This window comes from Lutra lutra, chromosome 2 (assembly GCF_902655055.1).
Source record: "Lutra lutra chromosome 2, mLutLut1.2, whole genome shotgun sequence".
Lineage (NCBI taxonomy): Eukaryota > Metazoa > Chordata > Mammalia > Carnivora > Mustelidae > Lutra > Lutra lutra.
In genome coordinates, this window is record NC_062279.1 from 145,473,852 (window position 1) to 145,489,128 (window position 15,277).

A 15,277-nucleotide genomic window follows, 5' to 3' on the forward strand; every position below is an offset into this window, starting at 1 on the left:
TAAAGAAGACGGAAATCTGGAGGCGCAAGCCCCCAGATGTGTGTGGCCAGGAGCTGAGGCTTTTTCTGGGAAATAAATGCCCAGGGAATCTGAGAAAAGGGGACAACTCAGGAAACCTGACAGGTGCCCCAGGGCTTGACTCTTTCTGAAAGAGCTGAGCGTTCGAGTGTTTTCTAGGTGATTCTGTCCTTCCTATTTCACGTGGATTTTTGAAAATGTGGCATCAGGCAGAGGTTGCAATGGGGTCAAAGAAGACAGCCCCAGATTTTCACTTTAAGCATGAAAATGTCTTTTTCTCTCTTGCTTTTATTCACAAAGGCGTACATCTCCGTGGTGTATCTTGGCTTCCCAGATAATACTATCCCTTAGAAAACACTAACCCTTCGAGGAAACAAATTAACCCAACCCACATGTTGTACAAGGTTGGGGGGTTTCTTAAGCTGCTCGCTGCCACTGGAGGAGTTGTGTGAGCCCGGGGGTCTGTGAGCCAAGGTCCCATTGGGCGAGGGACAGAACGGGAGTGTCCTTTTGTGCTAGATGCCCCATCAGAGCTGTGTCCCGCCTTCTGCCCTGCAGCACACTTCCCTGGAGCCTTGGTCTCAGGGGCCACACTGGACTTCAGGGAACTCCACTTGGGTCTGGGGATGGGCTGTTGGCAAAGGCAGCTCTCCTTTAATGCACGTCTGCAGCATCTGTTGTGAGTGCCTGTGTTACGACTCGGGGAGGGAAGACCCAGTGAACCATCCCTGGGGTTTCTAGAAGCGGACTGTCCTGAACACTGAGTCATTAGCCACATGGATGGTCCAGGAAGCTCACAGGGGGTGTCTTATCCTGACGGTTTGGAGACAGCGTGGCAAGAGGGTTCCTGGAGCCCCGTCCGTGTGCGTCACAGCTGGCTGCCGGCCGATAGCGCAGCAAATGCAGTCCTGTCCCCAGACACCTCGCAATTAGCAGTGTTTACAAGAAATGAGGTTGGGTGAATGGCTGCCCAGCAAAGTGAGGAGTCTGGAGCTCTGGGAGGTGAGCTCCGTGTGTGCAGAAGAGCTCTGAGCGTCGCGGACCTGTCACTCCCGAAGCTGCCGTCATCACCATCAGGACACCATGGCCACTCACTGCTCTCTGGAAAACATCTGGAGAGAGTTTTCCATACCTGAATCCAAGGGAGGTTTCTCCTCTGAGGAGGAGATTGGGGTATATGTGACTGTCCCCAGCCTCTACTTGGAGACAAGAAATCATTTGATACTAATGGAACCTAATAGGTCGCCATGGTTCTACCTGGTAAACTTACCCGGGGTGCGGGACCAGATGTTTGCCCAGCTGGTGCTGGCTGTGTGAACAAGAGGAAGGGCTGTCATGTGCAAGCCGAAAACTCTTTGTGGGCTGCCTTAGTTCAGCTTTGAGTTCATGAACAAAGCCTCGTTCATGATTACGCATTTGAGAACCAGTGTTTACTGAATATGCCCGGCTCTGGGCCATCGTGGGGAATACAGAACCCCAGATCTCCACCCCTCATGAGCAAACTGCTGTCCTTGTGGGTGTCTCCAGCAAAACCTCTCCAGAAACTCTAGCTGTGCAAGAGGACAGAGCAGTCCCTCTGTCTCCCTCTCCCTTCCTGATGGCTGGATTATTTCTTAATTACGTTTTTAATCATGGTCGCAGACACATTTCTCTTACATGTGGGCACCCAAGAGCGCAGACATATACCAGCTTCAACAAGGAGAGTGGGGGGGTGTCCTCAAGGTGCAGGGTGAGCCCTGATCTTTCTGTGGGTTGAGGAGTGGGGAGGGGGCTGGGAGGAGCCAGGGTCTGGATGAACCAGGGGGAGCCTGGGGCTTGACTCTGGATTTAGTTACAGTTCTGTCCTCATGCTCATGAAAAGCATTCGTCGATTGTAAACACAAATAAAAATCTTTCTCAGGGGCTATTTTGGAAGGGAAGAAAGCCAATGCTCCTAAAACACGGGGAGTTGATCTGGTGATTGTCGGTTCGTGTCTGCCGCCCCCAAGGGACTGAAGGTCTTAATCATGTTGTGTTGCCCTGGGCCCCATCCAATGCCTGACCCATAGAAGGTGCTCAGTTGGGTGTTTGCTGAATGAATGCAGGAATGTATGCGTGAAGGCTGAATGGAACCCCATATATCATGGTACCTGGGGCAGGAGAAGTGCTGGGTAGGCAAACCAGGAAGCCAGGGCATGGAGTGTTCAGACTGGCTCTGACTCTGACTGATTGGTGCATGAGGGTCCCTTCTTAGTAGGACACACATGCTGCCCACCGAGGGTCAGCACACCGGGTACTGCGCATGCATGACCTTGCTCTTGGGTGACGTGGGGGGTTCTGTGTCTGTCTGATGGAGAAGGATGCTGGTGCTCAGAGGTGCTAAGTGACTGCAGAAGGAGCCAGGGTCAGGCCAGCGTGCTCTGCTGCGTTCCCCTCCCCCTTCCACCACCTTCCGTCACCTCCTCTCCCACCCAGTCCATCAGGAACCCCACTAGCTGCCTCTTGGGATGCCTTTGGGGTCCAGACGTGTGTGTAGTCACTGCTGTGCCTGGGGGCGATGGGCTGGGGTGCGGGGGAAGGGCACTCAGCTGTTCTGGGTCCATCACTGATGTCCTTGCCCCTTGTCTTACATTTACAGAAGCATGTTGTGGAGACGTTTTTTGGATTTGATGAGGAGTCCGTGGACTCGGAAACATTGTCAGAAACATCCTGCAACACAGACAGGACAGACAGGGCCCCGGCCACACCAGAGGAAGACTTGGACGATGTAAGCGACCCCACCTCTGAGGTGCTGGGGGGCTGCCTCTGGCCCCTGACAGCCGCCCCTGCTGCTCCCCGCAAAGATCTAAGTCTGGAGGGCCTGTGTCATCACAGCCCATAGCCCCGAGGGCAGGGGCCCCCCCACTGCATGGGGCTCTGATGATGACACGGGGGGTGCCGGCAGCGTGTGATGGTCCCTTCCTTTCCCCAGTGCTGATCTCACAGAGGAAATTTGTGGGGCCTTGCTGTTGTCTTTGCAATTAATCCTGTCGCGTGGTGGACTGTCTCTGGTCCCCGGAGCACATGCACACACATACAGACACGTGCAGGCACACATGAACACACACACATGCACGCACACACACAGGCACACCACCTAGTGGAAACAGCATGAACTGCTTTTTCATTAAGAAGATGAGGCCACACAGGAGAGAAACCACATGCAGTGGGTGAGGGCAGAGGGCAGTAGAAACCACTGGAAGCCCTCTCCCCGTGAGTCACCACCCTGACGTTTCCCTATCTCCACTCACACCTGGGTTCATGACTGCGGCACCAAGTGAGCTGGGCTCACAAAGGTGGGAAGGGAGGCGTGGTCCTTGCCCACCCGCACACCCCCCGCTGAATTCTCTTAGGAAACCCGACTAAAATGTGGTCGTACCAGACACATGTGACCACCAGGACGTAACAGGCAGCTTTGGGCATCAAATACCGTGTTCTACATCCCCATCTCCCGTGAGCACGTGGGACGTCTCACACCCATGCACATAGAGATTTAATGTGATGGGACCCCATAATGGGTGCTTCCCAATTTTCTGGACTACCAGTGATGCGCCCATGCCCGGCCAGTATTGTGCCTTCCTAGGGGGGATGTCTCCTTCCGAGAATTGCCAGAGTGAGAAGCGCTGCTGGGAGGTTCTTGGCTCTGGGGAGCTCTTGCCCTTTCTCCCTGGCGTGTGACTCAAGGATCCCCAGGCTTCCGTGAGTTCCCAGGAAGGGTGCTGATGATCGGGATGGTGTCTCCTCCCACAGCCTGTCACTCCAGGCCCCCAGTGACATCCTGGCAGTGACTGGTTCCTTAAGTCATTGCCAGCAGTGGCTGTGAGGGCTGGATGTGTGCTTCTGTTCCCAGGGGACCCTGGCAGTGGGACCCACAGTAAATCACTTGCTTCCTTCTGTCTTTCTTCTCCGTGACGCTAAGACGACGACCAGGGAGGAGGCTGATCTGAGGTTCTGCCAGCTAACCAGGGAGTACCAGGCCCTGCAGCGGGCCTACGCCCTGCTTCAGGAGCAGGTCGGGGGGACGCTGGATGCAGAGAGAGAGGCCCGGGTAAGTGTCCCAGGCCCGCAGGCCACAAGGGGCTGGGCGGACCACCAGGGTCTCTAAACCTTGCCTGTGATGCTCGGAGGGGATAAGAAGAAGGGCTGGGGGGCACCTCACCAAACCTTGTCAGACCCCCAGGGGCTATCTTGCCATCTTCAAAGGTCTCAAGACCTTCCCATTCTTTTACAAATTGTTATGTGCTGCTGGGTGGGCCAGCTTCGAACCCGTGCCTGGATGTTCTTCCAAGGCCTGGATTGCAGCACTGTCCTTGCTGCTCCTCTGTCCCCCATCCATGGTGACCTGCTCACTTTTGGATCCTTCTCATTCCAGACTCGGGAACAGCTCCAAGCTGACTTGCTGAGGTGTCAGGCCAAAATCGAAGACTTGGAGAAGTTACTGGTTGAGAAGGGACAGGTGAGCAGGAATAATCGTGGGGGTCTTCGCATGTCTGTCCCCTCATGTCTGTCGTTGTGGCCTTGGTGCCAAGCTCTCCCCCCCACACCATGGGTCTGAGTTGTTTGCTCCAGAGACATTAGAGAAAAAAAAAAAACCACCCAGGCCAAACCCAAGCAAGAATAGCCTAGCTGAGGTGCCTAATTGCAGAGTTTTAAAAAACAAAAACCCAGGGTGCCTGGGTGGCTCAGTGGGTTAAAGTCTCTGCCTTTGGCTCGGGTCACGATCTCAGGGTCCTGGGATCAAGCCCCGCATCAGGCTCTCTGCTCAGCAGGGAGCCTGCTTCCTCCTCTCTTTCTGCCTGCCTCTCTGCCTGCTTGTGTTCTCCGTCTGTCAAATAAATAAAATCTTAAAAAGAAACAAAACAAAACAAAACAAAAAAAAACAAACCAAAACCTGTTATGAGGTTCTAACTTGGCTTTGTCATCATTGGCCAAGTACGCAAAAGTAGGAGATAATTCAGAAGGCAGAGTGTGGCCAGAATCCTCTTTGACTTGACTCTGAAGGAAAACTGCAGTCATTCATTAGGGTTTAGTCATGAAAATGACCCAGGCCCTCAGCCAGCGCCTCGGGGTTCCACACTGCTTGTGACTCTGTTCACCGGAAATCCCGTCCCTTGAGTTTCTCAGCGTCGAGTCTCCTTCATGCACACGTTCTCTGAGCATGACAAGGCCAGGCTGACAGCAGGACACAGTAGGGAGGCAAAGCCCACAGACCTGGACCCTGGGTTGGAGGAGACTGTGGAGGGGGCTCTGGGTGGAGTGCCAGCCTCTCAGAGGGCAACACCCAAAGGCAGCCCTCACTGGGGTTGGTGCAGGTCAGCCATTGGCTTGGTGGTGAGAGATAGCCGGGAATTCTCAGCGGCTCAGTGCAGTGAGGTTTACTTACTGCTCAGTACATCCCCTGTCCCTTCTGGAGGCAGGGGGCTGCCCGCCCCATGGGTTTACTCGGGGACCCCGCGGCGCTGCCACCTTGGACCCACCCTACCCACCGCGTGCCCCCCTCTGCAGAGGGCAGGAGAAGGTGGTATACAGGTTTCAGAACAGGGGGCTGAGAATGAATGCTGCCTCGTGTCCAGTTAGGACGAGGGCCCAGGTGGTGACCAGGGTGCAGATTAAGGCAGACTCAGGAAGCAGAACTCGGGACACACACACTGATGCTCACGGCAGCACTGTTCTAGGCCTGGACGGGGCTTGGCAAGTGGCCAACCCTGGGGTCCTGCTTCCGTAACCATGGTCCAGAATGTTCCACGGAGGTGGGGGAGGGGTGAAGTGAACACACCCAGGGGATGGCTTGCCTGAGTGTTACGTGACCCATGCAAGCCATGCTGTCTCTTTTCCTCATCTTCAAACTGAGTAGTGATAGTGCTTCACATGCTGGGGAAGCAGAAGTGGGGAGAGGGAAGCAGCAGGAAGAGTCTAGGTGGGACAGAAGGCTACTCTCAAGCTCCTGTTCTCCCTGACACTGACCTCGGCCCCTCCTGCTGGCTGAGCTCACGTGTCACCTGACCATCGACTTCGACTAAGTTCCATCCCCACCCAAGGCGCTTGACCCTATGTTTGTGGGCTGGTTCTTCTAAGTGGAAGGACCAGTTTGGGACAGAACAAATGGCCGTTTGTTGAGGGAGCAGCCACCAGAGCCCTCACCCTCTACGAAGTTTGTGCTTGGTGTATAGGGATAAGGTGTCAGTTGGCTATCGCTGCGTAACAAACCACCTCCAAACTTAGTTGTTTAAAACAACAAAACTTTTATTTGCCCACAGCCCTCTGGGTGAGCCGTTTGTGCTAGGCCCAGCCGTGTGGCTCTTCCGCTGGTCTCCCCTGGGGTCATTTTGGAGGCTGCGTTGTTGAGGCATCAGCTGGGGTGACATGGCCTGAAATGGCCTCTCTCCTGTCTGGGCACAGGCACCTGCCTTTGGCCAGATCTCTCCTCCTAGTCTCTCATTCTCCTTTGCTGAGTGGTCTGGGGACAGGGAGAAAGGGCAGACCTCAGTGCACAAGTATGCTCCAAGCCTCTGCTCGAGTCCCATTTGCAAATATCCCAGGAGCCAACCCACACCACAGCACACCCAGCTTCAGGGTTGGAGAAGTATCCATCACGTCCTGTTGGGAGAAGCTGCAGAGTTGTTGCCAAGGGTCGTGGGCATGCAGATGGGGGGACGGCTGCAGTCAGTCTTCTCTAGACCAAAAGATTAGTGGAACACAGCTCTATGCTCATGGAGACTCACAGCCTCGTGGGGCCTATACATGTCAACCCAGAGACAATACTGCGTGATAAATTAGAAATTGGTAAAGGAAGCCCAGGAGGCCACCAGAGCTGAGAGAAGGGAAGAAGGAAGTTCTCCTATCTATTCCTTTATCCATGTATCCATCCTCCCCTATTTATTGAGCACCAGCTGTATGCCAGGCCCTGTGCTAGGTGCTGGGGGTGGGGGTGCCATGGTGGAAACAGAGGCCTGGTGCCCTGTGCTCATGGGACCTCCATGGGTGGGACCTAGCCAGGCAAAGAAATATGGTTAAGGCATCATAGGCAGTGGGACTGGAACGCACAGAAACAACATCCCTGTGACAAAGCCAGGTCCGTGGGTGTGGGGCTGACCCTCAGGGTGGAGCCTGGATGTCAGCCAATGAGCTTGGTGAGCAAACGTGAGCAGGTCTGCAAGGCCAGTTGGGTACCTCTGCAGCTGCTTTCCAGTCAAGGACACTCACAGTGCAAACTCCGCAGGCTTTCAGGGAGCGTGAGATATGGGGAAGGGACATCCCACAAAGCTGCCAGATCTCTCCTTCAGGTGTAACGGTTTAGGGGGACCATGGAATCTTTCCAGCAGCCGTCCCTGTCTCTGACCTTTCCATGGAGAGTTTTCTATTTCCTTTTGGTCACCAACACCACCTTTGCTCTTTAACTGTCTATTTGCTTCAAGGAATGTGAACATACTTAGTGCTTTTTCTTAGGATTCCAAGTGGGTGGAAGAGAAGCAGCTGCTCATCAGAACAAACCAAGACTTGCTGGAAAAGGTATGTGGGCATGAATCCGCACACCACCCCCTCAGATGGTCACCGAGCCAGACAGTAAGGGCCCTCAGAGGCCCACGGAGACACCCTCGCAGCAGGGCGTCCTCTTGACGGGCTCAAGGAGGAGGGACCTGTCCCTTACCTTGAGTCAGAGCCCAATTCCTGGGGCTTCCCAGCCCTTGGTCCTAGTGCTGTCCTCTGGAATGAGGCCCGCAGAGCTGGTTTAGACCACCCTGCAGACACAGTGAGGGTCGACCGTCCTCCTTCTATCCTACTCTGTTAATGCTTTGGGGTTCCAGAGCCCTTCCCCTCCCACCACGGGGGACCAAAGGTGCCAATTGAACAGGCCTTTGGGCCATCGTAGTCCAGTTGGTGGACTGGAGGCCATGGTGCTGGCAAAACTAAGCTTGTTGCCTTCCTTCTGTGGTTATGGAAATTTCTAGATCTCTCAGCCTGGGAGGTAGATTTAATGCTTTGGGACAAGACCTTAGTTTTATTTTTTTCTTATTTGTGCACAATTTGGAGTGTTTTGTTTTAGTAAATTTACTGGGTTGTGCAGCCATCACCACAATGTAGTTTTAGAACAACTTTAGTCTTCCATAAAGGTCCCTTGTGCCATTTGTAGTCCCTTCCTCTCTCCCACCCCTCAGCCCCCTGAAACCACCAGTTGTACTTTCTGTCCAGACTTTCCATACCAGCGGAACCAGACAGACTTTGGTTTGGCTTAGTCTTTGAACATCCTAGAATGCCTGCCTGAGGGGAACCCAGCCTTGCCCTCTTGGGAGGGGGCTTAGTTCAGCCCCCGCTGTGTCACTTACCAGCTGAGTGGCTGCTCACTGCCTTCTGTTTCTCTGTCACATTTGGAGCACTGGGATAGGACCTGTCACTCTGCTGGTCAAGCCTGTGTATTGGGAGAGATTCCATGTCCTTGGTCCTGCTCACTAAATTCAAGGAGCCACAGAGAAAACACACTGTTTCCAAATGTCCCCTGGGGTGCGGCACCCCATCCGTGGAGAACCCCTTCCAGTTCTCCAGGCAGGAGGAGGGAGAGGCAAAGGTGGCTGGGGCTCATAGAAGCCTTGAGAGGGAGGTGTGCCTTCTGTCAGTCAATCCTGGTTGTGGCCAATGTGGATGGGCAGCCTAATGCTCCTCGGACAGAAAATGAGGCACGGAGCCATTAGGATGCTTTCCATCCTGATGGGTGTCAGACCAGGCAACCCATCTTCCCCAAAAGACTTGTGCCTTCAGGAGAGCTGCTTTCTGAGTCCTCCGGCCAGGTGACAGTGTGTGCCTTCCTGCTGTGGTTTGTCCCACTCTGTCTGGGTGGGAGTGGGGGTGGGGGAGATTACCTTGACTGCATTGGGGGTGGGTGGGTGGGGGACACAGTGAAAAGAATACACACAGACTTTGGGATCAGAAGCACCCATGACGCCCTCCTGCCTCCCTCACATTTGACCTCAGAAAGGGACTTAGTTAGTGGCTCCATGCCTCAGTTTCCCCATCATTCATTTATTCAGCAAGTCTATAAGGAACCCCTCTTCCGGGCCAAGCCCAGGACTGCAGGGACGGAGGAGCCCCCCCCCCCCCCATCACCACGGCTCCCGTGGAGACGGCGGGTCCTCCCACCCGCTAACCTGCAGGTGCGTCTGCTCTAGATTTACAGGCTGGAAATGGAAGAGAGTCAGCTGAAGAACGAAATGCAAGACGCGAAGGACCAGAACGAGCTACTAGAGTTCCGAGTGCTGGAGCTCGAAGTAAGAGACTCTATCTGTTGTGCGCTCTCAAACGGAACAGACCTTCTCTTTGAGCCCAAACTGAAATTCATGTAAAAGCTCCCAGATGTCCTCCAGCATGTGTAAAGGGACGTGGTAGAGTTGTTTCCTTTTCTTTTCCTTTTCCTTTCTTTCTTTCTTCTTCTTCTTTTTTTTTTTTTTAAATCTGTATGTTCAGAATAATTTCACTGCCTTAAAATGTTCTGGAGAGAATGCTCACCGAAGTCTTTGGACATGTACCAGAGCTAATCTATTTATTGCCTACGGCTTGTTTTGCACTTAATAAAATAATTTGTTTTTGCAATATTTTGCCTTTTTTATTTGTGTTTCATTTCCATAACTACTTCTTTCCTGCATGCATAGTCACCTGGTATGCGTTCTGCAAACCCGGATAGAAGCACCTGTTGCAATTAATAACACACCTTTTTAAGATGACCTTGCATGCAGGGAACCTCTCCTTTTGAAAGAGCAGGGCCTGACCTGGCCCACGACTGACTCTGTAGTGTGTTTACTGCTAGTTTGGCCCATTTTCTAGGTGCCAAGGTAAACACAGGTAAGTAAGTAAGCAGGGGGAAGGGAGGCATTTGCAGAGAAGTTTGAGAAAAACCGTGGGGTTGTCCCAGTCCCTGTCCAGCAAATGCAGCCCTGGGTGTCACACAGGGTTGCTCTGGACTGAAATCTTAATTGTTTGTAACTCAACCTGCAACTCAGAGCTACTGTTAGCACAGAGGGAGACCGAATGCTGTTCACGGGGAGTGGTCACGTTCCAAACCTTCAGTAACATCCCCAATACAGAGCTGGGTTCAGTGTGAGAGTAGTGATGAGTTATACTACTTCCCACTGAAACCTGGCCTTGGGTGCCTAGCACTGTATTGCAATCCCGTTACTTCATACTCCTTTTTCTGTTTGTTGCCATTTAAAAGCCATCCACATTTTAAACATCACCTAAGTTTGTGATTCATTTGTCTGAGCACCTGTTTGTCTGAGCACCTGAGTGGCTCTGCTCTCCCTCCACTGAAGCCTTTGCATGCACGGTCCCTCCCCCCACCCCGGGAAAAGCCAGCACCCTTGCGACACTTGTGTCCCTCCTGTTTTGTTTCCTCCTCCTGGCTTCTGTTAAAGTTGTTTGCACCAGAATTTACCATCTTGTCCTTTGTCGTGTTGGCATGGACTGTGTGGCCCCAATGCCTCCAAACCAAGCGTTGCTGTGCAACCCAACTTTTGCTTGAATGGGAACAGGGTCTTCCACTCACACAGCAGGAGCAGGAAGCCATGCGAGGTCACTGTTCACAGTTCGGCCAGCGAGGAAACCTTTCCCAGGGCTTTGTCCATGTCCTTTTCAGAGGATTTCCATGAGCATTTCTCAGTGTACTAGAATTTTCTTTAAGTGTCTCCACCATCCTTCGGAGCCATTAGAAACCAATTTTCTGACTTTCGTTCGTATAAAATAGGAGCTTTCTGTCCCCTTTTCTATGGGGACTCCATTTAAGTATTGTAGATAAGAAAACATCCACACAATGGAACCACTGTGAATTTTGGTCTTCTTGGCTAATAAGAGAAATAAACTTTCCCCCCTGAACTGCTTCAAACCAGGTTAGCCATGTTGGCTGGGCTTTGGGGAAGTCAGTTGAATGAATGGCCCCCTTCCCTTCCCCTCTCCATTCACCTTATCCAAGAGCATCTGCAGAGGTCTCACTCTCCAAGCTAGTGCTCATTTGGTTACATTTCTTAGTTGAATGATTAAAGGGACCCATAGACACTGTCACTAGATGCTACAGGAATGGTCCAAGCATGTTTACTTATCTTACTGTGATTTTGAGAAAATAAAAGCAGTTTGATTGGAAGGGATAATTTAGAAAGGTCTTCTCTGCTTGTCTTCCCATAAAGCCAGCCTGTCTGTTGCTCAAGTTTTAAAGGCAGAGCTACATAATATATCCCTGTAATTAATCGGGCTTCTCCTGTCCTTTTTAAAAACATGTCAATTTACGTCTGATTAATAAGCACCTCTCCTGGGAAAATGCTTGCTTTTCCTTCTTTAGTTATGGAGATTTGATTATCAATCTAAGGCAGGGATAGAAGGCTCACTGGTGTGTTTCAAAAAAATTGTGAACGAAGTCAGGAGATTATATTGGGGAAAAAAAAAAGGTGAACGGGAGGTTTGTGTCCTGGTCTCTCCACTCAGTAGCGCAGGACCCGACTCGCCCCCTATCCTGCCCCAGCCTCCGGTCTGTGAAATGAAAGCCATAATGCTTGCCTCCTGGGGTTGTGAGAATTCAATGGGAGAGCGACGTGCCCCAAGGCACAGGGGACACTCCATGGCTGGTGGCTATGTTGTCTGTTGAAATTTCCCACACTCGTCCTTACCAAGTACTGAATGATGATCTGTGGCTTCCCGGGTTTCCAGCTCACGGCAAGTGAACACATGACACCTTGTTAACCGTTTCTTCCTAGCTGAGTAGGTAAGAAGTAGACTCGTTTGCGCAGCGATCCAGTGCGTGGCGGAGGCGGGACCACGGCGCACGCCTTCGTGGACCCAGAGACGGTCGTCTGAATGGGCGCCTTTTAGTAACGCCTTTGCCAACTGGAATGCCTTGGTTTTTTGCGGCGTTACGTGGGAAAATGGCAAGTGGTAGACAATCCAATAAAGTTCTGTTTTTAAACCGAATCTTTTCTCCAGGAAAGAGAGCGGAGGTCGCCAGCATTTAACCTCCAAATCAGCACCTTCCCCGAGAACAACAGCAGCGCCCTCCAGCTGTTCTGTCACCAGGAAGGAGTTAAGGTAGCGTGCTTGGGGGGGTGCCTCCGCTAAACCGAGATGGCCAGGGGCCCGCTGGAAGGCCAGGCCCGGCCGTACGCGGGGACTGTGACTTTGTGCTGGCTATGAGTCAAGTTGAACCAGAGGGCCCGGTCCCCCCCACCATATGTTGAAAGTCGGAGTTTGTTTCTCAGAGGGTCACCAAATGTCACTGCATTTGCACCCATGTCAAAAGAGCAGAGCCGTGGGACACAGCTTTGAGGGCGTACCCCGGCTTGGCCGCCCCCCAGCTCCGGGTTGCGAGCTCTCCGAGCCGCACCCTCCCGGGAGTGAGGTCTGCAGGGCAGCAGCCGCCCCGGGATGGGACGTGACGCGATGTGACGTGACGTGACGTGACGTGACGTGTCGTGCGTGTGGCGTCAGAGCGGCGCTGAGCCCCGCGGGCTGCAGCCGTGAGTGAGCGGGCGGGAGGCCAGGTTGCAGGCTGGGGTCCTGCTGACCCTCGCCACTCCTCCAGCCTTTCTGGAAAGCTCCGTGGACGAGTGGCAGGCCCTGCCTTCTCTCCCTGGACCCCGAAGGAGCCGTCGGGAGCGCTGGGCCCCGCGGTGCGCGCCCAGAGAGGGACCCGGACGAGGCCGAGGCCGCTGCGCTAGAGACCGGGGTGCACGGGCTGGGCGGCTCCCGCAAAATGAACGTTGGAAATCTTTTCCAGGATGTGAATGTTTCTGAACTTATGAAGAAGCTAGATATCCTTGGCGATAATGGGGTAACTATGCCGGTCGGCTTCTGCTCGCGCGCTCTTGTCTCCACCTGGGTGTGCTGTGTGTGCCTTTCCTTTCCTTTCGGTTCAGTTTCTTCCTAACTGGAGAGATCTGACACGTGCAGTGTGAGGCTTCTGTCTGGCCGTGCCCCCGCGAGGGTGGGTGGGCCGCGCTGCCATGGGGGTGGGGATCGCGCTGCCACGGGGGGATCGTGCTGTGAGGAGCGGATCACGCTGTCACAGGGGGGTCGCGGTGTCACTGGGGGAAGGGGGTGGGGGCTTCCAGACTTAGCTTCTGGATTGAGCTCATCCCTCGCTCCTGTGAGGAATGAGGGCGCGCACAGAGGATCACCCAGAGGGAGAGCGGGATCCCTCGAGATTTCCAAAAGCAGAGCGCAGTGTTTTTGCCCCCTTAAAAGATTGGCCCAAACAGGCCCTAACTCCAAAAGCCTTGGCCCCAGAGATGACACGATGCAGCTTGCGTTTGAACACCGGCCCCTCTAGAGAGTGGGGGCCAAGCCCCAGGGTCCCCTCTTGGAGGGGCATCCAAGCCGGTCAGCGCTGTCTGCACGGGGATGTGGGGTCCAGTGTAAAATGCCCTTCCCCCGTTTTTGTGTTTTAGAATTTGAGAAACGAAGAACAGGTTGCAATAATCCAAGCTGGAACTGTGCTTGCCCTGTGTGAAAAGGTAGAGCCCCGCGGCGCTTCTGTCCGTGCACGTGTCCGAGCTCCCCCGCGCCACACAAGAACCTGCGTGCTGCTGTCTGGTGTGGCCCTGGGGCATGCGCTCCCGCGTCCGCGTCTGCATGTGCACGCGCATGCTGTTCCTTTCCCGCCTGAAGTCACCCCGCTTCCACTAGAGAGCTTAGCACAGAAGCAAAGGAAAACCCCGTCGAGGAAGCATCTGCAACACCGGGGTGGCTTTCCTATCGGGTTTTTGCCATCCCGGTTTCTTAAGCTTAGTCAAACTCGTACTTGACTTCCAGTTTTTAACCCTGCTTCTTAGGCTTCCAGCCCGCCTTCTTCTACCCTGCGGTTAAACCGGAAGCGAATTATGCCTCAGCAGCTGGATTTTGCCTTTCCATTATCTCCGCCCCCCATTTATCGTTATGCAGCGGTGAATATTTTCACCCGTAGATTCCTACGAATCTTTTAAAGCACTTCCACGGGAGACACTCTAGGGGTGGAATCATGGGGCTAACTGGTAAGGGGGGGTTTTCAGAAATTTAATATTGTCAAAATGGTTTCTAGAAAAGGGGTCCCAATTCCCCCTCCACTTGCGTGTGACCACATTGCTTGTTCCACGTTCAACGGACATGTCCCCGCTAGAGAACCCTGCCAGTTCCAGGGGCTAAAATCTCATGATGTTAATGTTTCTGTTTGCATTGATGAGTGGTGGTGATTCTGGGTTGTTACTGTGTATTATCTATTTCCTTCCTTCTTTATGAAGTGTAACAACATTTCTGTTGTTTCCACTGGGTTTGTTATTCGTTCATTCATTCTTTCATCGGTTATTCAATACGTGTTTGTCATAAGTACTGTGTTTCTTACTGACTTCTCCCTCTGCTTTGCATATTAAGATAACAATTTTTTGCTGTATTTGTTAAAAATACGTTCCTGGTTTGTTTACCTTTTACATGTGTTTAGGATATTTAAGGTACACGTTTCTTTTATGCAGTCCCATCCAGAGAGCTGTAACTTAAAAATACCATTTTAATGACAAGGAGGTCTTAGTGATCTTAATCAAGATTCTTCCCAGAATTTTTGGAGGGGCATTGAAAATAGAAACAGTTTTCTGCCCTGGGCTCTTGTCCTTCCTCCCTAGCCATGTGAAGGGCATGAAGTATTGGTAACAGACTTAAGCCTTGCCTGAGGTCACACAGGAGGCAAGTCACTTCCCAAGTCCCTTCACCTGGCTGAGCCTATGTCCCCAGGTGGGCAGGGGGTGATGCTGACTCATGCCTGGCTGGCTGCTGGGCCCCTTAGCTGCAGGTGACCATACAGGGTTAGGCACACCGTATTCACTCAGTAAACATCCCTCCCACCAGTGTATCCTACGTCCTATGCAGAGCTCTGTGCATAAAGTGCACAAACACATAAAGTGTTTAGTAAACATTCAAGACTCAGTTTCATGGCAAGTGCTTCCTGGAGGATTGGTGAGGTCAGGCTATGAAGTTCCTTCCTCATCCCCTGGGAGACTGGGAGACCCCTCCTGGGTGGACCCCCCCCACCACCACCACCTGGGGGTTCTGCAGATCGGCCTCTGGGTCACTCTGAGCCATGGAACCAGGGACCTGCAAACCTGGTAGGGTTGGTATTGGGACTCTAGGACATGGCATTTTTAAACAGAAACATCGCTACTGAGCACTTAGGGCAAAGGGGTTTGGCCAGTGATGGTTGACTGTGAACCAAAAGCAGGAACCCTCCATGACTTGGGTGGCTGGTTAG

The 15,277-nt window shown here is 52.9% G+C and overlaps 1 protein-coding gene across 12 annotated transcripts in view; it reads left to right on the top strand.

Annotated features, from left to right (window-relative positions):
* JAKMIP1 (janus kinase and microtubule interacting protein 1) overlaps positions 1 to 15,277 on the top strand; it is a 123,456-nt gene that overhangs the window by 87,807 nt on the left and 20,372 nt on the right. For 9 of the 12 annotated variants that reach the window (XM_047718835.1, XM_047718826.1, XM_047718828.1 and 6 more), the window contains 8 exons: positions 2,636 to 2,764; positions 3,956 to 4,084; positions 4,409 to 4,492; positions 7,483 to 7,545; positions 9,198 to 9,296; positions 11,992 to 12,093; positions 12,782 to 12,835; positions 13,452 to 13,517. In XM_047718835.1, coding sequence (XP_047574791.1) covers positions 2,636 to 2,764; positions 3,956 to 4,084; positions 4,409 to 4,492; positions 7,483 to 7,545; positions 9,198 to 9,296; positions 11,992 to 12,093; positions 12,782 to 12,835; positions 13,452 to 13,517 — 726 coding nt within the window. Of the gene's footprint in view, positions 1 to 2,635; positions 2,765 to 3,955; positions 4,085 to 4,408; positions 4,493 to 7,482; positions 7,546 to 9,197; positions 9,621 to 11,991; positions 12,094 to 12,781; positions 12,836 to 13,451; positions 13,518 to 15,277 lie in introns of those variants that run through there. The other 3 variants (XM_047718836.1, XM_047718837.1, XM_047718831.1) reach the window with 2 other exon arrangements.